Raw genomic sequence first — 24,723 nt, 5'->3', positions numbered from 1 at the left:
AACGTTGGGGATTCAGGTCTGCTAGCGAGAAGGAAGAGGAAGACAGGTGTACAAGTCTTTACTCAACAGATGTTGAAACGTCCCCTGTGTCTGTTGAAGCCAAACGGAAGTTTGCTCGCAGGCAACTAGGCCTCACTGCAACAAATGTTCAACTGTCGCCCCACATTGCTCTGTGGGGATACACAACTTGGATAAGATGCTGCTCTTGTGCTCACATCTTTTCAACACCTAACTTTCAACGCATATACCGGGTTTACTTAAGAGGAATGCTAGAAGCATTTCTAAGTAGTGGTGCTATTGGTTTGACTCATCAACATAATCAGTTATTCAAACAGGCTATAACCAGGAAGCTGCCATCACAGTAGCCTTCATATTCACAAATGCTTCTTATACACTGCCTAAATATTGTTGCATGTAATCCTATAGCATAGTTACATAGACTTTACAGTTCAGTCAAAGTATTCAATGTTAAGTGATGCACTCTAAATCTATTTCATTATGTTATCAGGGGCCTATCAAGTCCATTTATATGTTGAATACAAATATTTACACTTCAAATATATTCAGTGAAGACTTGGGCCGGGGCCAAGGCACGTATTGCCCTTTGCCGTCCAGATAGAGTTTCACTTTGCCCCTGAAAAAGCGCCCAGCCCTTTACTAAAAAGAGCTTGTGTTTAATGTGTCTCCCTTTGGACGGGAACATATGTTTCTTTCTTTCAATGGAGACAGAGGCAGACGGAGAGAAAGAGAGGAGAAGTGGAGAACATGTGGGGGCTGAAGGAAGGAAACCGGTCGTATTGGGTGAAGCGTCCGTGTTTAAGGCCTGGCTGTCACCTTACTGAGCAAACACTGTCTCTGTGTGCAGCTGATATGGGCTTTGTGGAGGGAAGGCTGGGCACAGTTCTGTAGAATTTGCTGTTCATGTGGTGCCGTTTAACATCAATCTCCCAAAAGCTTGCACTTTTTACATCACTTAGATTTGAATGTATCTGCATACACTTCAAAGCTCAAGGGAACAAGAGCAAACCAGCATCTCGAGTTATTCTGCAGCGAGGATAAAACACGTATCAGGAAATAAAAAGTCACACGCACAAACAAAACAAAGCGAGGCTGAGAGCGGCACACCCATTTCTCCAAAACACAGCCATCGCCTACATCGTTAATACCAGACATTTTATATCGAGCATTTTATTTGTTCTTCATAGACTTCCATAATGCTTTCAGATGATGCGACCGCTACTCTGAGAGGAGGCTAGTAAATCTACAACCTTTAGCATCCATTTCGGCTCGGGGTGCTTATTGAGCGCTGCCGTTTAGGCCTCATGTGTGCATTGGCCCCCCATCTCCCAGCTCTATCTTGTGGTTATGATATCATAGAGAGAAAACAAGGGCATTGTCTCCTAAGTGCACCCTGATACATTAAATATTCATCCAACCACAGAAACCCTTCTGAAATGGGGCCGGTGTGGAGCGCTGGCACCCCTCTGGCCCCCGGACCTGCAGAGTACAAGTCAAATATTGGCGGTCGGAGCAGACACACTGTGGCTACAGACAGGGTCAACTGGCCAATGAGAGCGCATTAACATGAGGCTGAATTGAAAGATACAGACTGATGTGATTTAGAAAGTCAGAAAAACGTTTGAGTGACTGACGAGCTTTTCTTTCATCAAGCCGGGTAAAAATACAGAGCTTCAAGTTTAAAAGGAGGGATCACTTTTTTAAGTGAATGTTAATGAAAAATAAATAACTTAAAATCAAGACTACATTGTATTTTATTACACAAAGGTGATTTAATTGCTCCTTTTTTATTCAGTAAAGTTAGTCTTGTGTTCTTAACTTCACTATCAAGCATATAGAGTAGATATGAAGGCTTATCCCAATCCTTGTGGTATAGCTACACCCTTTTAAAGACTTCAAAAATGCACACGGATGCAAAATAAAAGAATACAAAAATGGTTTCTTTTATAAACAGAGGAGAAAGGGAGAAGGAAGTTTGGAGCCACCTCCCAGTTGATTAGTGGTGTTAACAGTAACTGCGGCCCCTGGGTTAATGAGCCCCAGGCCTCGCCTAATGAAGGCTTCCCTGAAAATCCCCCTCTCCCGGCCCACTGAGCCTCCTACTGGAAGCTCGGAACAGTGTCGCCAAACGCAGCGTGTCCATGCCAACTGGAACTGGGCCATGTGATTCACAGTTAGGTTCGAGTCTGTGTACGTGTGTGTTTGTGGGTAGCTCAATGATCACTTTCATCCCCAAAGAGCAGGCCAATTCATCTAAGACCACCATTGGCTGCAGAAAAACTCACCAATTATCATATTTCCCCCCCCTTGCCGTCTGTCTTTTTGTTTTTTTTCCAACCGGAGAGCAGTGGGATGTATCATTTCCCTGACCTCAGCCGTTTGAGGTGGTGTAAATCTCTTAATAACTACACAAGGACACATATAGTGGCTATATTTGGAGGGCTGCTTCCCCTGGCCGCCCCTGCTCTGGCATGGTACAGACAGTAGCCACAGTGTCTATGTGGGTGATGGAGCCGAGCCCTGGCGCTGTGTGCGTACGAGAGAGAGAGGGAGTGAGAGTAAAAAGAGAGAGTGAGAACGCAGGCCTTCATTCCTTCCGTCGCAGTTAAAAGAAGGCTGACTGGCCACATATGAGTACGGATAAAAAGATAATAAAGAGTGTGTGTCGCCGTGTGTCCAACCAGGTTTCTGAGTAACGGCACGGAGCAAGCTGGTGGGTCGGTCGGAAACACACACTCACTGTCCTTTCCTTAATGCTCTGTAAAACAAACAGCTGGGGAGTCAGAACTGTCTCTGCTCAGACAGATTAGTCATGACCTAGTCTAAGACACATGCAGTGCAACAGATCAGTGTGTGTTAAAAGTAGTATTCTGTGCTGCAATTTGACTTTGAAAAGGTGGCATTTGTATTCAGCAGCTGCCTGTGGTTTAGACATTGTGTCTGCGCATCGGTGCGTCCCCTTTGTGCATCTGTACGCATGTGTGTTGGGGGACGTCAATGATAGATATTTCTATATAGTTCGTAAAGAGAGGCTGGAGGGGAGGCGGTGGGCACAAACAAATGGACAGAGCGGTAAACGAGAGGAAACTTTACCCATGGGTCAGCCTCCGAGGGAAGATATATTGCCCATGGGTCAGTGGAGAGAAAGGACGGGCAAAATCCATATTGGTCCGTCTGCCTTGCCCCCTTTATATAGTGATAAAATATTCAAATCCAGCCATTACTTCACATTAGGCTACTCTGTAGAGATGCCAGGGAGAAAACCACAGAATGTATACATGCCGGTTCACACACAGTTTTGGTGCATTGATAGTTACATTAAAATCTCTTCCTCCCATTAGAGGCATAACCCTCATCCGGACTCTGACATTTAAGGTGTGTTCACATGTAGAGTATGTGCACGTATGTATGTGCGTGTGGACATGTTTTGTACGTGTGTGTGTGTGTGTGTGTGTGTGTGTGTGTGTGTGTGTGTGTGTGTGTGTGCATAAAAGGCATGTTCAGAGTTTTTTTTTTTTTTTTACCATCTCCCTCAACGGGACATCAAAGTGATAAGGGCGCTAAGTGTGTTGGTTAGTTTGTCCAGGTCCGGACAAAAGACATGCAGCAGATACGCTTCACTTATTTCATTCTCACATCCTGCACACACACACCGACACCAAAAGCTCTTTCTATCTTTCTCTATCCCATATGTTTAAGACTGATGACTATAGGGTCTGGTAGCTTGTCTGGGTGTTTTCTTCTGACTAAGTGCTGTGTCAGTCAGTGTGTGTGCGCATGTGTGTGCGTGTGCGTGTGTCCGTGAGAGGGGTGGTTATTTAGTTTTTTGAGCAAGAAGGAAAGATAAGATCACTTAGCTTCAGCAGTTCATAGAAATTCATAGCTGACTTTTTATTAAACTAAGAGAGAAAACAGAATTCCTTCAGCAATTATTTTCCACCACTTATGCTATCGTTATCTGCGGATGACGCGGCAGCAGGTGCAGCTTGGGTAACACTAAGTGTCTAGCCGATGTATGTCAAGGTCTGTTTTCATTCTAATAATATTTGTGTCTTTCGAAGCTAAACACACGGTGACAGTGTCGCTCCCCTCTGCCTTATTTAATGTCTTCCTATGTGAGTGTTTGTGAATAACCGTGGAGGATATTGATGGGTTTTACAGTCCAGAATATATTTGGAGTAATTACAGTTCAGGATATGTCAGCCAGGATATGTCAAACTGCCACAAAGTAATTTGGCAGAAGGAAAAGTTTTCCAACATCATTCTTATTTTTGCTATTTTTGTACAACTCTGGAAATATAAAGTGCCATCCTGTGCCTATTTTCCTGGTTGTGTAGGTGGTAAATTGGCAAGTCCTTGATTTTTCTCTTAAACGTCCTCCTCATGTCGCTGTTTCAGGGCACAGAGTGAAGATGGAAGACCCCCAGAAGATGCAGTTCTCGGACAGGCTGTCAGAGATCGAGCGCTACCAGCGGTCGATGCGGATAGGACAAGTGAACAATAATCCCCGCCCCATCCACCAAACCCACCTAAGCACCACACAAGGTGAGGAGCACTGATAACATACAACCGCAACCACCCCACATCCCCATAAGCCAATGGTACTGTAAAGTCAGCTTACATTGCATACCGCCATGACTTAGAAGTAAATAACTCCTCCAATGAAACAAACATATTCCTTTTGATTTGGCCCAGAGGGTAAGTAATCTGCAACACAAATCTAATGAAATTTAAACAAGAGCCCATCAAGTAAATGTTTCCTCTTTGGGCCTTTCGAGTTATTTCCCACATTATCTGGCCAGCCGAGGGGAAGCTCATGTCAGTTCTGTCCCCGGATGCCCTGCGTTGGAGGGTCCGGGGGCCCTGCGTTGGAGGGTTGAGTAAGTGGTCAGGTGGCATGGCGGGTGCTGCCAACCCAGCCTGGCATAGGGGCTGAAGCCGGCCTCCTCACGCCGCACACTACAGCCTCAGGAATGTAGCAGCCACTCACTACCTTGGCAATCACGTCACTCCCAGACTGGTCAAATGTGCGGGGGCAGAGAGGGAGGGGGGATTGAGACTGAGGTGGTGCGATGGAGGGGAGGGCGTTGTGTCATGCGTATGTGTGTGTGGACAGCTGCGTGGGTGATGGTTGGAGTGAGGATGAGTGTTTGGTCTCCGTAATATGTCAGAGCCTCTTTAACAGGATGCCATGTCTGAACACACACACACACACACACACACACACACACACACACACACACACACACACACACACACACACACACACACACACACACACACACACACACACACACACACACACACACACACACACACACACACACACACACACACACACACACACACACACACACACACACACACACACACACACACACACACACACACACCCACTCTTGAGTTCTAATGCCAGCTAATGAATCTCATTACCTTTGTATCAGCATGTTGCTGTGTACAGGAGAGCTTGTGGGCCGTGTGTGGGTGGAACTCTATCGCTGTGTATCACTAGTGTTTGGCCTTGTGCTTCGCTTAGCCAGCGCTGACTCACTAGTGCGGGCCTATCTAACAGCTGACTGCGGAGAACACAGGATCTGTTTGCCCTGCTACCCCATGTCCTTATCAACTGTTGATATGGATGTTGAGCCCTCGAACGAGAGAAAATGTCAGCCAATTAAAAAATACCCTTACGCCGAAAATAAACAGTGCAGATCTTCAACACAATACAGCCACTGTGATGATAGTTTTCAGATGGGTTAGAGTTTGGCGTGAGCGCTGTAGGATATCTGCCAATAAAAAGCCCCCTGCAGCTAAGCTTATACTGGGCGCTTTAAGTTTCTGACTTGAATACAAGGGGGGGGGGGGTGTACAGACTTGGTCCAGACAGCAGACGAAGAGGAGCTCTTTGCTGTGCCTCGCAAGGGATTAGGGCTGGATTTAGAGTGTCATAGGCTTGCCAGGCTTCAAAGGGCTGCGATGTTGCGACACACACATGTACAGTACATACACGGTGAGCAGACACAACACATTAACATCAGCCGGGGCTGTCAGAGACGGTGAAGGCCTTGGAGCTTCGCGTTACAGCTGCCAGCAACTAGAGGCCGTCTATAAGAAGTGTGTGAGTGAGACAGACGAGGGGAAGGGCTGTTAAAACCGCACACCTTAATCTGTGGTATTACCATCATGACGGCATACCGCAGGGCAAGAGTGGTAAAATAATTAAATAACAGAACAGAGGGCTTTCTCCCTCCCACCACGTCTATCTGTTGGAGTGTCTGAGCAGCTCACTGGAAACGTATATGCGGCGGCACACTTCACACGCAGCGCTCCCGTATGTGTAGGACTCATGCAGCAGACAACAACACGGCAGTATTACAAGGAAAGCTCAAACGAAAATAGACTTGTTGTAATAAATCCCATTTAGAGACACAGGGACGTGTTTACATATCAACAGCACACACGGCTCTGCTCTTGGCAGACCTGCCAGACACTGTTGTATTTTGCAGATACTTTAAATCCCGGGGCCTGTTTGTTTGAGAACTGCCGGGTGATAGATCGTCCATCAACACGTTATAATTAAATGGATTCCCGCCTTGCCGTTACAAAAGATGTTTTCCATTATCCGGGGCTGGAGCCTTGCACTTCTCCCCCTTGAAGACAGCTAAATAAGAAAATACAGTGTCATCTCCTCCTAAAGCCTCCTTGCTTCATATTGTTGTCTGAGCAATGAAATACTGTCTCAGTTCTCTTGTCAACAAGACGTGTCTCCAGACATCTGCTTAATGCTACCCTGTTAAATCACACACACACACACACACACACACACACACACACACACACACACACACACACACACACACACACACACACACACACACACACACACACACACACACACACACACACACACACACACACACACACACACACACACACACACACACACACACACACACACACACACACACACACACACACACACACACACACACACACTTGCACCATAAGCACATTGAAAATACAAAACATGAACACGCCCACACACACACACACACACACACACACACACACACACACACACAGAGTTGTGTGCTAGTGTTGCAAGTTCTCCGCTAGTGCCCCAGACAGACAGGGTGATTAAGAGCTCATTACAGTGCATGCAGTGACAGGATTCCTGCACGCTGGCAGACGCTGCATTCACTGCTTGTTTTTGTTCTTCTGTGGCCACAGGTAAGCCTGCTAGACAAGTGGAATGATTCTCAGCAAGGGTGGAAGGAATGTGTGTGTGCGTGTGTGTATGTGTATGTGTCTGTGTGTGTGTGTGTGTGTGTGTGTGTGTGTGTGTGTGTGTGTGTGCATGTGTGCGTGTGTGTGTTTATTACATGTGTGGTTCAACTAGTGCAGTCAAGCAAATCTGACACTCAGGTAATCAAGTACTAAATTGTTATTCTGGTTTTCAAAACCTCGAGAGGCAGCCTACATGTGTATACTGTACGTATCGGTGGGTGGCAATTTTCTTCTTCCTCAGATACAGAATTGAGTTCATCCCTTGACATCTAACTGTGACATTGCATTTTTTAATATACACACAGATCTTTCTATTCTAAGAGAAGCAAACGGATGATAGAAAATTAGATTTTCCTCAAAGTGGAAAACAGATTCCAGTTTTACCTTGTTCCATTTTAACGGCAGACAAAACTCAACAAGCCCCTGGCACAGCCTCTAACAGACAGCCGAGACAAAAGCGGCTCTTTAAACTTAAATGTGTTTTAACAGCACGAGGGAAGAAAAAAAAAAGAAATACAATATAATCATGAAAAAAAAAGTCCTGGGACTTTTGAGGCTGTATCATTTACCATGTTATTCAGTCCAACACCTGTGTGTTCCCCTCTGCAGATGAATATCAGACACTAGCATAACGTTCCGCCATCGAGTTGAGTGCTCGATGCTTTGATGAGGGCCCAAAAGTGTGTGTGACCCAAGTGGCGATATTATTAAAAATATGCAGAAATAATATATTTCACATTTCATTTTGGAAAAGTACTCAGTGTTTATCCTGGGAGTTCATTTCATTCAAAAAATTCATTTTTTTTATTAATGACACTTTCACACATGTTGGCACCTCTGGCTTCCTCCTGCACCACTGGCACACATCTGCTGCAGCTGTGCTTTGGCCCTCTAGTCCAGTATTTTCAGGCTGCGGCCTCTGGACTGGACTTAACTAGAGAGTCCTGTTTGATGGAGGACCAGCCCGATGCAGCTGTGCCCCTCCCGCCTCGTCCACAGTGACCACACTGTTTACACCACATAAACAAGCTGGCCGGCCCCCCCAGGTTCGGGGCGGCACTCTGCTACTGCCGTGGCTGAGAGGCTCACACTAATTCACACATCCAGAATGACATGATCAGCCAATTAGAAGCAAGAGCGAGACAGGAAATTAGCACCGTCAGGTAGCTGTGGTGTGGACTTTAGAGTATTGCCGTCACGCTAGTTAGGTTTCATGCTCATTTCTGCCAAACCCAAGCAGGAAGCTGCCCCTCTGAGGCCAATACAACCAATACGAGCAGGAATCTGGAACAGTCCTTTAGATGCTATGTTTTACTTCTGCACTCCATTATTTACATAATATGTCAATGGCTGCCACGGAGTTTATTTGTTATGGTGCCTGAAAGCTTCACTTGTGGTTACATCATTTGTGACCCTGAGATGAATAATTCAAACTGAAAATGTTTTTGTTCTTCAACAAAAAAAAGAAGAATCTTTTGAAGCCACCTCCTTGGTGGAAAAAAAGAGAAGTGAGAGCAAGTTGTTTTTTACCAGACTCAACTGTTTGTATAAGTTATAATTTCACATCAGAGTCAGGCTGAGTTTTACATTTCAGCAATTACAGAAACTACATGTGTGCCATGAACAGTCTCTATTGAGTCTGGGGAGAGGGGAAGGGTGGGAGGACGACGAGCTCTCAAAGAGAACATAGGATTTTTCAGCCCATGTGTTTGTTTTTGCTCACGTTATAAGTGAGGGCTCAAAAGACATATCAAATGTCCCACATAGCTGAGCCAAGGCCGTGTTCCTCCCCTCTCTAACACGCTCTCTTTCTCTCTCCTTCTCTCGCTGGCGTCTTTCTTTCTCTCTTGCTTGCTCTCTCACATTCTCTCCCCGTTGCGACGCCTAAGGCCTAAGCGAAACAGGAAGCCAGCACAAGGACCAGCATTCACTGTGTCTCAATGACACGCTTCATTACGGCAGGCACATTACATGTTTTAGAGGCGTTGCTGGATCCGGAGTCACGAGGACGGACGCCATTTTGGCTCAAACATCTTTCTCAGCCTTTCATCTACACATGCACTTCAAAAGCATTGCATGTGTTTATTTGTGTCCTCCCCAAAACTACACTGGAACCACCCCAAAGCTACTTATTAGTGACGCAGTCGGCGCTTGTTCCCACTCCAGCCCCCGCCCTCCCCACTACTCAGCCCCGCCCAGGGGGCTGGTCTTCTTATTAACAGGGGTAATCTGTGCCTCTGGTATTGACGTTGTCTGCTGGCCAATCAAAATATTTGAAGGAAATGTTTATTTTCTTGAGCGAATCGCACCAGCTGCTCGCAAGCCTTTCTGAATAAGGCCATTTATGTGTAAGAATTTGCCATTGTGAGGTATAGTGTGGGACCTCTCGGTGACTGAGTGCTGATTTGGGCCTTTGCAGAGGAAGTGGAGGAGCTCCAGGGGAAGCACAGATCTTACACATTCTGAGCCCAGTGCGGCTATAGGTGAACAGCCCGGCGGCAGCGCTACACCCCCCTCCCTGCTTCTGGCATCCTCCTCCGTCCTAATTGCCACTACAGGAGGTTAGGAGTTTACTATATTGCGGTATCTCGACAGCGTAGGGCAGAGTCATAGTGATACCACATGGCCGACTGCTGCTCCCATTAAAAGCAAAGCTCGATGAGAAAAATGTGGTTTTATAATATGCAGGTTTCATACTTGAATATTAATGTGCATTGTAGAAACAAAAAATTAATAATATGTAACTCAGCTCAGAGACTGGTAGATGCACAACCAATGTGCTGAGATGTGCACAGGGCTCCGTGCTAGTTGTCATGTAACATCTGCAACGTCTCAGACCGAGAGCAAACAGCCCCCCGTTTGTGTCAGCCCTCCTGCGGTGTGGCCGTTGAGTGTGAAGCAGGGTCCCACGCGTTGGGCCAGTAGGTCTTCGACCCTCCCTCGCTTCCTGACAGCTCTGCGGGACAGGCTATTGAGTGTCCTGCCACTTCACAGGTCTCCGCTGCCCGTCCAGTGTCTCGTCTGAAACACCCAAAAATATCTCCCATGCACCAACCAAGCATGTTTTTCCAAGCCTGATCTCACTCTGGTGAGAAAAAAAGCCCCTCCTCTACCCGATCTTCGCTGCTCAGTCAGCAGAGGCCAACCTGTGACAGGAAGACACATCTCCAAACCGCCAGATGTCAAGACAGTTTTGACAAGTCTGTCATAGAGAGTTTTTTGTGGACGCTGCTCTAGATTTCTATGGCGCTACTTCCTCACCCTGTACACATAAACAACCGACACATTTTTCTGCGTTCCACAAAATACTAAAAGGAAGATTTTAAAACAGAATTCCTTGACTGATTTAATTCTAATAATCTCGTTTTGTGTGTTACACCAGCCCTGTGGCAGGATCAAATGGACACCCCCGCTCTGAAGACATGCAAAGTGGAGGAAGACCTGAGACCATGGCCAGGTGAGACACTAATGCTTTACTAGAGACGTCTGTTTAACTCTGCTTTCGGCTACTTCTTCAAGCTTTCCTTTCTTCACATGAAGCTCAGCCTTTTTAGTTGGACCACAAATTCAGTGTGAATTTCAGGGAGGTGTGTATGTGTGCATTTTGGTGATTGTGTGTGTTAATAACAAAATTGTTTTGAAGGGTGTTAGTTGCCAAGAGAAAATCATCATGTGCAGCCCAATCAGCAAGCAGTTTGTGGGCATGACGTCACTAGGCAACAGCCTTAATTACCAGGAGGGAGCAAACAGGCTCTAAAAATACAGGGAAGAGAGTGTTTACTCCTTTCAAATAGTACATCTCAGAACAAACTGAAGACTTCCAAAGTCATTTATTTTAATTACACATTACGTTAGCCAATTCAAATGAAAAATAAACACTTCTGAAGAAGAGCAGCTGGAAAGGCTGGCATACACAGGGTGTGCCATTCGTTGTGACAATTTTGGAGTCCGTTTAGTTTTGCCTGTAGGGCTCTACTACACCCCAGAACATTCCTAGAGAGCCACCACCCTGCCTCATTTATTCTTATTATTATCCTTCCTTCCCCCCCCACTGCCTCTGGTTTATTTTTAATATAAGAAAATAAAAGGACTTTCTATAAACTCTCTTTTGTACAGTTAAGCAGAACAAAAAGACAATGTCTGCGACAAAATTACATATGTACATGTGTTACTGGTTTTACGAGGCGTTCTCTAGACACAGATTCACTGCAGAGCAAGACGTTCATGGTGGTGTGAGAAATGTAATTTACAACCGTGATTAGTAAAAGCATAAACTTAGATGCCCGGAAATCCATAAAAAACATGATGATGCTACTTGTAGTCAAATACTTAATCCATACAATAACAGCAGACATGGTCTAGGGTCAGCGAATCACACATCACGCTGGTGGCTTTACAAGCAAGTATCATATCTCCATAGAAATAGATTTACTTAACAAACAAATGTATTAATCACGTCGCCATGTTTGTAGATGCATTATGAAAATCTCAGGTTTTCTGTAATCACAAGCTACCTTCACCCTCGCTTGTATTGCAAGTTGGCAACATGCAAAGTCCTCTGTGCTCACATGATGAAGTGCCTAACATGGATGAGGCTTGTGGGCTGTTGACCATGGTGCCACACTGCAGAGGTGATTATCATTTGCATTCAACATGATGCTCCGGCCTCAAAGCCTTGGTGCTTATAAAAACACCTGGAGATCATTTGTGTTCATTTGGCTCTCCTATTATTTGGCCTGAGCAGCAGAACCTGAACACCAGAAGTGTTGCCCTGTCATCATCATCATCATCATCATCATCACCCTGTTAGCAACAATGATTGGCTATCCTTCGAACGCCACCCACTGTTCAAACCACCCGAGCCAGTCAATAAATCAAAGCCCCTCAAAGGAGCTGCAGGGCAGTGTTTCTTTCGGGATCATATGAGGGAAACAATCTGACTCCGCAGCTCGGTGTGTGTGTGGCTGACCTCGGGCTCTCTCTCTCTCTCTCTCTCTCTCTCTCACTCCCCCCCATCCCATCCCCTTATTTGCCTGAGACACCATTCCCTGGTCACTGGCTGTCACAGTTTGCATCAAGCCTGAGTAAACATTTCACAGGTGAGCGCCTGTATTTGCATCGCCCTATCGCCAAGCTCACCACATGCGGACATGCACGCATACACACACACACACACACACACACACACACACACACACACACAACTCTGCGCGCAATTACACAAACAGACATGTCCGCCTTAAACGTGCCCTTATGTTAACAAACAAACTCAGTTTCTCCCATATGCAAATGATGCAAACCTCCGGTCGTATGTTGGTTACACGCTTGACTGTGGACTAGTGGACTTCTTGAGCAGAGCAGAAAGGAGGAGGACTCCACCCTTGGTGTTACAGGATTAAAAGTGTGTGGCGCTATGCTTGAGAGCTAGAGAAGGAAAGTGAGCGCTGGAACACTATGTTCTCTATAAAAGCCCTGATTCCCGGCTACCCGCTTGCTCGACTGCGAACATCACAGACAGCAGACTGTGCCAGCTCGCCCTCTGGGGTCCATACCCTCTCCTGTCCCTGCAATTTAGTCAACACGTTTCAGATGAGCCTAATGGAGATCATGTGTGGTGGGCCGCAGAGGTTACAGGCAGCTACTAGCAGGCTCAGTTAGGAAGACCCTCTCTGCCAAAGATACACCACCGTTACCACAGCCACGACGGCGTAGCCTGTACTTCCACTGGGTGGGGGAGGGTGGGGATGCAGTAAGGTATGCAACATGGTTAAGAGTGAGGAAAAGAAGACATAGCTCTCTATTACAAAGCAGTTTGTTCAGCCCTCTCCTCCAGAGGGAGCTCCTGTACTGTAGAGGCTTGTGGGAGCAGGCTCCTGCTGGCTCAGGGCCGAGCGCTTGATACTGCACAAGCCCATTAAGGTGTTGTGATAAGTGTCCAGTCCAGTTTCTCCTGACAGAACACAGGAGTCGATCCCCACCGCAGTTTAGCCAACACGTTTCCACCGACTCCAATTAAATGGAGATTATGGGCTGCAGTAGCCAGAGCCATCAAGTCCCCGCGCCACACATCCCCCCCCCGGCTTCCCCCTGAAGCCTACATTTAGCACAGACAGAGGGAGATGAAGGGACAGAGAGACAGAGAGGGAGAGAAAGTGAGAGAGAGCAAAGGCGTTTGGGAGTCCAGTAGGAATTGGTGGGCCGACTGCACTTCACCCGAATCAACAGCAGCTGAAGTCTCAGATTTTCCTCGCGTGAAATCCGATATGGAGCCCGACTCCGGTGCTTGGTAGACTCTGGAAAAAGAAACACCCCCCATACCACCACCAAACTGCAGAAGTGTGTTGTTGAAGAAAAAAAAAGACAGAGTAAAGCAGGGGCCATGGAAATTGCAAAGGAACAGATTATTTTCTTGCAGCTGAAAATGGACCCAGTACTCCAGACATAGGGAAAAGACATTTCAATGAGACTATGGCACGCAAGTTTGGCATTCTCCCCCCTAAGGGCAATGGCGTGCAAGCGCTTGCTATTTCACAAATACAAGCTCTCTTTTCTCTGCCATCCAAATCCACATTTTACACTTGCAGTCATGTGGGCACTTTGGACCCATGAAAGCCATATGCGGACACACAGATAACCATGGACGGAGGTGTGTGTGAGTGTGGTTACAGGCAGCAGATGTGAAAGGAGAGTGTGTATGTTGACAGGTATGAGCCTCATCATTTTGTCTCTGTAACCTTGTTAAGGGCGTTTGCCGTATGTGGGCCTGGCTGTTTGCCACATGACCTATCTTGCAAAGTATCTGCTGGAGTACAAAGACTGACATGTCTAACTCGTCAGGCAAGACTTAGCATTTCACACCTCAGAGATAATTATAATGCGGTGTTGATTTGTATGATGTGCATTGTTTGAGCACATAAACGGGTGTGATGCTTGTGTGTCACAGTGACAGTTGCTTTGCATTGAAAAACTATCTCAGTAGAAGAAGTGACAATCAAAGATGCTTTCTTAATGTTACGTACAACTGATCAAATATCTTCTAACGAACATAATACAGCAGAAATATGAAACAATAATTGTCCCTGCATAAGAGTAACACAAACACATACTACAGTAGGTTGCAGCAGGCGGTGTTCCGAAGTCCTACATGACTGCAGGAACTGTGAATGGGTTCATATCTGAAACTGAGGCTGGAAGATCAGCCAATAATACTCCTCGGTTAGTAAGGAGGGCAATATGGTGTTTGAGTTAAGGAGTTAAGTTGGTGACAGTAGCAGCCCCAAATCTCAGAGAAGCAAACTGCCAAGTCAAACCCTCGAGCAATATTTATTTTTCCCCTTTAGTCAGCTGAGTAAATTATAAAGTGTGCAGTGAAATTGAAGTCCTTACAGCTGGGTTCACAGGGCTCTGCTACCTGTGAGATTACACTTAGCAGTTAACTCTGACAGGTCCTGGACTGTGATACACATTAGCTTAGAGGATATTCACTTAGAAACACCCGTTTTCTTTTTTCTCTTCCTTCCTTCTTTCCTTTCCTTTTCCCCTCTGCATCTCCCTGTCTGTCTCTGACTGTGACTGTCTGCGTCTAACAATGATTTATGAGTTGCACAACAGTGCAACAAGCAGTCGGTGTTTATACAAAGCACCCCTCAGCACTGACAATGCCTCTTTTCATTGCTCCGAGAAAGTCAGAATAATGTGCTTTGCTCTCCTCTGGAAGCGGTGGTAGGAGGGCTGAGGCGAGGGGGCCTTTTCATAACTTCAGTCTTGTGCACTGGGCTGTGGGATGATGTGCTGTCAGTGCTTGATGACTGTTATTAAGCAAAGAAATGTCTCAGTTCATTACTTTGAGCAAACATTTCCATGGACAGACATATCGGAAGACATCTGAACTCAGAATTGGGGGTTTGGAGAGATTTGCTGTACCAGAGATCAGTGTTCTTTTTAGAAAATAAAAAAATCAATGAGGCTCTTTCATGCTGAATGCTTGTCGACTCTTTCCAACATTTTGTTTTTGTTTATGCCTACAGGTAGTACTGACATCTTCAACCAGAGGAACAGCTTCCCGTCACTGTCGCCACTGACTGACCCTCGCTTCTCAGACCCCCGGATGCACTACCCCGGGGCCTTCCCCTACTCCTCCAACACCTCCAGCTCCGGCATCAGCGGCCTCAGCATGTCGGCCTCTTCTAGATACCACACCTATCTGCCGCCGCCTTACTCAAACAACCAGAGCCAGAACTTCCAGTCCAACTCCTACCTGTATTACGGCGCAGGCTCCGGATCCTACCAGTTCTCCATGGTGGCGCCGGGCAACACCGGGGGCGAGCGCTCCCCCACCCGCCTGCTGTCCTGCTCCGGGGCCACGGGAGGGACCAACAGCCTGATGAACCAGGGCCTGAACAACCAGAGCGAGGGCGTGGAGGCCGACGGCAGCCACAGCAACTCCCCCACCACCATGAGCGCCTCGGGCCGCTTGGACGAGTCCGTCTGGAGGCCTTACTGACTGACAGATGGCTAGACAATCAGAGGGGTGCAGTGAGGGTGGAAAAGTAAAGAGGATAATGAACAAAAAAACACTGAAAGCAAAAAAAAAAGCAAAAAAAAAAAGAGAGAAATGCTGCATGTTTTTCTTTTATTTCTCCGGCAATAGCTTTAAAAACAGTTTTTAGAAACTCTGTCACGACATCCATGTATTTTGTACATTTCTGAGTAAACTCCTGCACTGTGCTGAGACATGTACTCTTAAAAAGGATTATCAAAGCCATAGAAGTGAGGAAGATGTTCAGCTGAAACTGTAAATAGACATGAAGGCAGAACCAGAAAAGCCATAGCAATGAAACGTTTCAGCGTCCTTTGTCCGATGTAAACAGGTACTGATGAAAGAACAGAAGACGATGGAGGCATGATCCATCAGTACAGCTGATGAAGTGAAAAACCACAGCAACAGTCGGACTGGACTGAGTGACTGACATCCTTCCAAGGCACCGCTGCACTGCTGTAGCAAACAGCCTTTTAAAGCTTTACATTTGTGTAAAAGTTGAATATTACGTCAGTTGTGAAAAGTTGTTCAGTTTCATCCAGGGCTATGTGCTCACAGTACTTATGCAGTACCTTATTGCCTAATTTATTATCCGAATGGACACATTAGCCTTTGGTGCTACAGTGTGCAGTTGACCTTTCAACACAATCGCTGCATCTTTCAGAGTAAAGCATTTTATCCGTCACATGTCACAATGATACATTCTCCTCTGCCGCGTCACCAGTGTATCGAGTTTCAACAGGACAATGGCTGATATTTGGAGGAATGTAAAAGACTTATGCAGAGGGGGGTTCATTTGTTTCTTTTTCTGCAGGAATATGTAAGTCCTGCTGTGTCAACTCTTTTTTCTTACATTTCTTATCCAAGCTCTTTTCTGAAAAATAAGTCTTGGTCTGGTATTTTTTTAACTGGATGACACGGTTTACTTTTGATATTTATTTGAGCCAAATTGTGAGGAAATGTGCACGTATACCCAAAATCCTTAAGCATTTCTCACTACCTTTCCTTTTTATATATATACAGTATATATGCCTTATTTTGTTGTTAAGTATACATTTGGAATTTGTGTAATATATTGCTACTAAATTATGAAAAAAACAATACATTTAATGTAATTATTTTATCTTCCAATGTAGCTTTGATGCACTAAAAAACTTTTATTCCTTATGAACCACGCCCAACAGATTCTGTTAGTGAGAAGGTGTATCGAGCCCTTATCCTTTAGACAATTTCCAATTTGCCTTTCTGCGCTAAATAAGCCATTTGCTTCATTTTTTGCACTATGTTTGTTTTTCTTTTTTGGTTATGTATTTACAAATATCTGAAACTATGCCAAAGTAAATATTAAAATATTCCGTCACGTGTATTTGCTGAACACACTTATGTGTCCTTTTGTAAGAAACCCATCGCCAAGTAATTAATGATGTCATGATTAGACACATTCACACACACACACATTCCTGCACCACAGGTGTGTGTGCACATTCCCCCTGTCCTGAGGGCCTTTCACCTGCAGGTACACAGGTGATCCCTCCATCCCTGGTTAGGAAGAGTGTGAGGATGAAGGGATAGAAAGAGGAGGAGGGGGCACAGTGGTATCTTCTTACCAACACCAAAGGCAGTTATGCAAAGGAAACCCCCGTGTTGTTCACAGGACCCTTTGTTCTGTATAATCAGTGAAGGCTTTGAAGCCTGGTCCCGATGTAGACATGTTTGGTCTAATTGACCGATCAGCAGGAGCTCATGCTGTACCAATCATGTATACGCCTGCACAAAAGGCAGGTATCATACATCTCATATCTACTAGAAGATTCATTCACAAGAGAGAATACATCTGAAGTATGGAATATATGTAGTTCCTACAAAAGTTAGATATCATTTTTGAATGACCCATAAAAGCGTGCACTTGCAGCTCAGGTAAAACAAATGTGCAAAGTGTTTTGTAGATCTCACATGAAGACAATCAGTAACAATGTGTCATTCCTATCTCCCTCTGATCAGGAGGGAAAGCGTGTATCCCTGCTCCCTCCTCTGAAGCCTTTTTACGGTAGAGGACCTACTTTATTATGGGCAAAAATCATGCAGCTAGAGAAACCACATGTGTACTTATATCCATGTGGTTCCTTCAAGAAAACCAAAGATCTTCACAACTGCCTGTAATAACGTCAGGATGACTTTTAATAGCATTCTTTATGCAAAACTAGGAAGCCAAATTGTACAAGTGATGTGTATTTTATTGTATATTAGATTAAAGAGCACAATGTAACTTTTTCTGTTTTGTTCATCTTTTTTATAAAGATGCCCCTTTTCATATACCATCATCTTTGCTCCTTTCCTTTCTCCTGATGCTCAAGCATGTACATCTGAAACTGATATGTTAATTTAAGAATCTCATCCGTGTATGTAATGATGTTGTTGATGCCTACATATTGAGTGCTTGTAAAGTTTGCGGATAATGTCGTTTTGAATCATTTTAATTAAAAAACACATGTCTCACTTTTGTCTTTACAGCTGTATTTAATACAAATGTCTTTTAAAAAAAATATAGTAAGTCAAAATGAAATCCAGGAGAGAGTGACGACAACACGTCAATTTTTCTTCAAAAAGGTCACGTCTGCATCCTTGAGAAAATCACACCCACATTAGATTTCAGTTCAGTATTTATGGCCACATTCTTCAACATTATTCGCTTTACTATAAAAAAATAAGATTACTTACAATAACAAAACTCTCATTTTGAAACTCAATGCAAAAATGTCTGGATTTGTGGTCTTTTATGGTTTAACAGGGGGAGGTGTTGAGAGTGGAAACATAAAGCATGGAGGCAAAGGGTATAATTCACCTGGAGAAACCCAGACGCCATCACACCAGCTGACAGAAGAGCAGAACAAAAACACTATCAAGATTCATGAGAGCAAAATCTATGCCAGCACATTGTGGTCCAACTATTCCTTCTTTTTTAGCCTCACACAGTAAATGCCATGCGTGCCATTAGCTCCATCTCATAACCCTGGAAGTTCATTGGCAGCCCGTTCTCAATAACCCCTTAATAACAACCCTCCTCTCTGCCACTAGTAAGAATCTTGATGGCAACTACCCACACTTCTCTGGGGTTTACAGACGCCTCGGCTGTCAACACGGTGGTACGGAGAGCGTAAATAAGGCGCAGCTCAGGAATCCTACACCGCCCTGGCAGCCTCGGTGTAAGTGCGCGTCGGCAAGTCGTCACTTGTTAAAAACAATACGGGAGAAGTTTGGAATGCCGGCCGTCTATTTGACCAGCTATTTGGTGGTCCATTGATGCGGCGGTGATGGCATCTGTTGGCCCTATTGAAGCCGAGCCACGAGATTAAACTCTTGAGATGCTGCTACCTTGTGGGGTGGTCCGATTTCAGATGTCTCATGTGGTTAACCTGAAACACAACATCCACAATGCCTCCCTCCTAAACTAATGCCACCTGTTCATGTGCCATGAAAGGGCTTTCACTTACAAACGCTTTGTTCTTCGACTTCAAATTAGTCACTCTTTTATTTTCCCTGTCTATACTCTCCTGTAGTATCTACTCGTCTCTTTTCTTTCCTCCTTTCTTTCCTTCTGTGTGGCTTTTATTTTGTCTGCGTCAGGCCTGCCTTCCATGGGGGCAGTGTTGGCAGAACAACAAAGCCTCAGGACGCACACACACAGCCTTGATACACACTTTATTCAATTAACTCTGCACACTCAAAGCATATCCCCGCACACACAATCCCCTGCTGACAGATCTCACACCAGGCTCCGCACAGACATTACTGAGCTCGACTTCACAGCGCGAGTGTATGACAGATCTGCACCGTGTTAAAACATTCCCCACTATTTCCTCCAGGTCTCATCACAGAGTTGCTCTCTGAGTCTCTCCCCGCTGATCCCTGGCCGCTCAGGAAGCACAAAGAGAAGATGATAAGCTTTCAATTAGGCCAGGCTCAGGGGAATTTTCCAGCTGTCTTCACACATTCTGTGAGAGCCGACTCTCTAGTCCACATGTGGGGAGCAGAGGAGCGCTCATCTGGCTCCGTCTTTGTCATGGACGTACGTGAGCCGAGCTGCCTCTTTTCATCTCCCCCTCTTATGTCGTTCTTCTTCCCAAAATTGTAACTCTCCAGGAAAGAGGGAAAATGTTTGCCTGGAGAAAGCTGCTTGTCTGGATGCAATTTTAGTCAAAAGGCGTGATTAATTGGTTTATAATACGACTTGTGAAATAGCTTTTTAAGTGGATACAATAAAAATGAGAACTGGAGGCATGATAATGTCATGATTATACACAGGAAATACAAATATAAGACAATGAGAATCATTGAGGAATGCGTTGGCAAGTCAATAATCTGTTCTAATGAACAGCAATGTCTTTTGATTTACTTTTGTAACAGGACCAAGCCTTGTCCCACACGCGACTTTATCTTAGATTCATCAGAAAGATGAGAAAGGTTAAAGCCCTATTTATACATTCAAATGAGAGACAGAGAGAGGAGGAGAATAAAGGAGAGGGAGAACAGAGTGAGGGAGTGTTTTGGAAAGAGCACAGGATTGTTAAACCCTCTCATTTCTCATGAACACAGTATCCCGTGTCGCTTCTGCGGTACCTGCATACGAAACCCATTAGGGCCTCTTCTGCAGCCGCTGACCTCTCCCCCCCCCAAACCCGTGAGAAGGAGCGGGCTTGGACCGGCTTGGTTTGGGTGCCTGGTACACGACCAGAAGTCTATTTTCTAACCAGACTGGTGGTGGGAACAGAGGCTACCGTCCAAAAATCAGGGTTCCCACAGATTGACCGAGAAACACAGGGGCCAGGGGGCTAAGAAACCGCGAGAGCTATGATGCAACCGTTCTCACACTGATGACTAGTGCTGCCTCGTCGGCAGGGAGCGGGGTATGGAGGGAGAGACGAAGGAAAGAGAGAGAAACAGGGTTCTCCTAGTTCAGAGGGATCCCAGTGAAGGTAGTTTCTCATCCATGTTGGGTCTACAGAGACTGCTCCGTGTTCCGACACATCAGGCTCATATCAGTTCCCACAGCAGAGCACTGGGTTCCCGCTCAGACCCAGAGGATCTCTAAGGGCTTACGGAAGGCACTCGCAGAAACAGTCCCACTATCGGCTCCATCTAGAGAGCTGACCGTGTTGATTCAAGGCTGATAGTGTGTGAGAGGGAATCGCTGTGCGACCCTAAAAGATGAAATAATAGATCTGAAAACGGCAAGAGCAGAACTACTGTACGTTCGTATTATTAATAGAGCAGAAATGATAGGTCATTTAATTGATTGGTCAATCAATAGAAAACTATTTGTCAGCTGCTTTGATTGTTGATTAATTGTCAAAATCATTTTAAAAAGCAAAGCCTCTCTGTTTCCAGCTTCTTAGTTGTTGGGATGTTATTCTTTGTATAATGTGACATGATGTACTTTATATTTTGGAATGTTTTAGAAAATGACCTTTATTTTTAGTTAACTGCAATGGAGATTATTTACAATAACAATATTCCAATTATCAAAAAATATTCAGCGGAATATAATATATAAGGTCTCCCTTGAAAAAGAGATCTATGATCTCAATGGGACCAATCTGGTTAAATAAAGGTTTGAAATGAAATGAAATGAATAACATTTTAAACAAGTTTAAGTTGAAGCCATAATTATTACAGTTCCCTTGAAAAGTGTTTTTAGACTGTGTGGCTTGCACATATTTAAAAAAAGAAATCATAATTTAAAGAATTTCAGAAGATCCTTAACTGTCAAGATAGCAGTCATACAAAGAAGCCATAGTACTAATAAGAAAAAGACTTCGCTGTAAACTATCTTCTGCTAAACTTAGACCGAGTCACCCTTCCACACTGATCTCATCATAGATCAGAGAAGGCCTTTATACTTTTATTTGCAGAAAGCCAACAGACCAGTGGATGGTGGACCTGCGGCCCGGACCATGGCTAGAGGGGATTCTGGCTCAGACCACATCAGCTCACTTCAATGTGTCTACTCCAATAGCTTGGATTTAGATTCTTGTCGCTGCATAACGACCATGCATACAGTTTGTGTATGTGATTAGTGAGATGGGGAAAAAGTAGAGCATTTGATATGAGAGCATATCGTGTTAAGGATTGTTTTGATCTTTGCCTGGAATGATGACATGAGTTGCTTTTCAAGTTTAATTTGGACATTGCGTTTGCACTTTACCAATGAACCACCAAAATATGTTTTTACTAAGAGAGCAGGGCAGCTTCCCAGAAACAATGTTAGTTGTTTCCCATACAGATTCATGAGAATTGACCAACTTTTTTTCTGTCTTTTTTTTCTCAGAGAAAATCTGAATAACGATCTCTACGCGAACACTGCTTCCTCTATAAAACAGGAAATTAACATACACACACGCACGCACACACACAGCACACACAGCACAAACCCCACACACTCTAGCTCTCTGCCAGGCTTTCCTCCATCACGGTGGGGTCCTGAGTGGGGGGGTGCTGGGGGTAAGGAGGCGAGAAAGGGAAACTGAGATCCCTGTGGACCAGGTCTCTGCTCACTTCCTGCTTAAGCAGGGGAACACACAAAATAGGCGGTTCACATACACACTTTCTATCTTCCCTACTTTTTTCATCCATGTACGCAAGCAGTGAGTGAAATGGGGATGATTGCTCAAGTCTGTTTTGGATCATGTGGGAACATGAGCGTCATTGAAAGCTTGCACCTTCCCATTATCTTTTCTTCCCACTAGCAGCAGAAGTCAGATGGACGTATGCCTGTTTGTTGCTAAGATCTAAGTATTTGTCCTTCAGACGTTAAATGTCATCCTGGGACTGACCACTATTAAGATGACTAACACTCTTTTACTAGTAAGCGCTCATGTGGCCGTAAAAAACGAATCTGTGAAAACCGCTAAAGCACCACAGACATACAGCCTCCTCTGCCCTATAAATTGTAAGAATGACAACATTAAAGACGATGTTTCCCTATTCCTCTCATGTGTCACTGAACACATGAGCTTTGCAAGAAATGTGTCTGTCATCATATTTCTTGTTACATCAGTCTTTCTCCAACAGTCATTTGTATCGCTGTTGCTTTTTTGGCCCTTTGATTTGAAAACATTACAATCACAGTAATCAAAGACAAGTCTGCATAAATCAAGCTACTGCTTACACCTAATAAAGTGTCAGCTATTGTTAGACAGGTGAGGTGACTAGAAGTCATTGCTTGGGTGTTTCTGTCTCCAGTCTGCACTGTGTGTGTGTGTGTGTGTGTGTGTGTGTGTGTGTGTGTGTGTGTGTGTGTGTGTGTGTGTGTGTGTGTGTGTGTGTGTGTGTGTGTGTGTGTGTGTGTGTGTGTGTGTGTGTGTGTGTGTGTGTGTGTGTGTGTGTGTGTGTGTGTGTGTGTGTGTGTGTGTGTGTGTGTGTGTGTGTGTGTGTGTGTGTGTGTGTGTGTGTGTGTGTGTGTGTGTGTGTGTGTGTGTGTGTGTGTGTGTGTGTGTGTGTGTGTGTGTGTGGGGCAGTATTACACACCCCCGTGTCTGGCCGTGGCTGCCCTGCAGGCCTCTGCTAACCCGTTCCCATGGTTCCACTATAGCGACTGTGGACTTCCTCAGGGGACACCTCCCACTCACTGGTTTGTTTTCATCCTTAATGGGAGCTCATCTTACACTCTTTATGGTGTGTGCGTGTGAAGTAAACAGTTTGTGTGTGTTTCTTTTCTGTGCATGCACCTGCAAGGACAAAGGCATGTCATCAGGTATGAGTGTGTATGTTTGTGAGCTTACACAAGTCTGTACAGCATAAATGTTGTGTGGGTGGGTGTGTGTGTGTGTGTGTGTGTGTGTGTGTGTGTGTGTGTGTGTGTGTGTGTGTGTGTGTGTGTGTGTGTGTGTGTGTGTGTGTGTGTGTGTGTGTGTGTGTGTGTGTGTGTGTGTGTGTGTGTGTGTGTGTGTGTGTGTGTGTTGATCTACAGACAACAGGCATCTTGATTTCTCCTCATTTTGTTTTTGCCCATGAGGCAGAGAGGAAGATGAAGGAAGAATGTATCTTTTGAGTGTCTGGAGACGTCTGTTAGGGATCCATTCATATTTTAGAATAATTGCTTCTAAGTGCTGAAATATAACAGCCAAATGGCTCGTGGAACAAAGAAGGTTTGTGGGGGGATAGAAAATGAAGCATTTACATCCAGGGTCGAGTAATGAGGGGATTTTCCTGAGAGATGACAGTGAAGAGGAGGATCAGAGGAGGACAGAGGGAGAGAGAGGTACAACAGAGAGAACACATCAGATCAAGGGGTGGCAATAACACCCATCGGAGACAAGCGTTCTGGCTGTACATTTGGCCCCAGACTGTGATGCACTCTGGCCAAAGCATCATGCATACAAACACATTTTCCTCACCCAGTTTGAAGCCTACAGGTGTTTGTGCTTTATGAGAGGCCCGACACTGTACCTCAGCAGGGTCTGCAGCAGCAGAGCGAGCCAAGGAGGATTTGGGCTCTGGGACGTCTTGGCGGATTCAACCACAGTATGAAGTGCGGCCTTCTGGCAGGCTACTCGCAGCAGGGCACGGCAGACCAGAACATAAACAAAGTCAGTCCTTAAAATTCATCCATCAAAACAGGTCCACCAGGGAAGCAAAACCCATCAATCTCACTCACTGAGACGGACGCAGAAACAGATTATTGAGGACACGGGAAGGAGTTATATCATTTTCTGGTAGACGTTTAGTCAGTACGGTAAACCACTGCCACCTAGACGTGTTATTTATTACGTATAAATTAAACAAAAAAAAGTGTTTTCAGAGAAGTGTCATTCTACTCTGCTTCACAGTCACCCTGTATTTTGACCAAAAGCAGCCCTGAACTTTTCTTTTTGTGGTTTTTG

The 24,723-nt window shown here is 45.1% G+C and overlaps 1 protein-coding gene across 1 annotated transcript in view; it reads left to right on the top strand.

Moving 5' to 3' along the window:
- Window positions 1-18,340, top strand: part of runx3 (RUNX family transcription factor 3) — a 47,694-nt gene extending 29,354 nt beyond the window's left edge. The window contains exons 6-8 of the mRNA XM_034111450.2: window positions 4,417-4,563; window positions 10,688-10,762; window positions 15,333-18,340. Coding sequence (XP_033967341.1) covers window positions 4,417-4,563; window positions 10,688-10,762; window positions 15,333-15,808 — 698 coding nt within the window. The 3' untranslated portion in view covers window positions 15,809-18,340. The remainder of the gene's footprint in view (window positions 1-4,416; window positions 4,564-10,687; window positions 10,763-15,332) is intronic.
- The last annotated feature ends 6,383 nt before the right edge of the window (window positions 18,341-24,723 follow it).

Source organism: Pseudochaenichthys georgianus, chromosome 22 (assembly GCF_902827115.2).
Source record: "Pseudochaenichthys georgianus chromosome 22, fPseGeo1.2, whole genome shotgun sequence".
NCBI lineage: Eukaryota > Metazoa > Chordata > Actinopteri > Perciformes > Channichthyidae > Pseudochaenichthys > Pseudochaenichthys georgianus.
The sequence above is the reverse complement of the archived record's forward strand: the minus strand, read 5'-3'. Positions and strand labels throughout refer to the sequence as shown.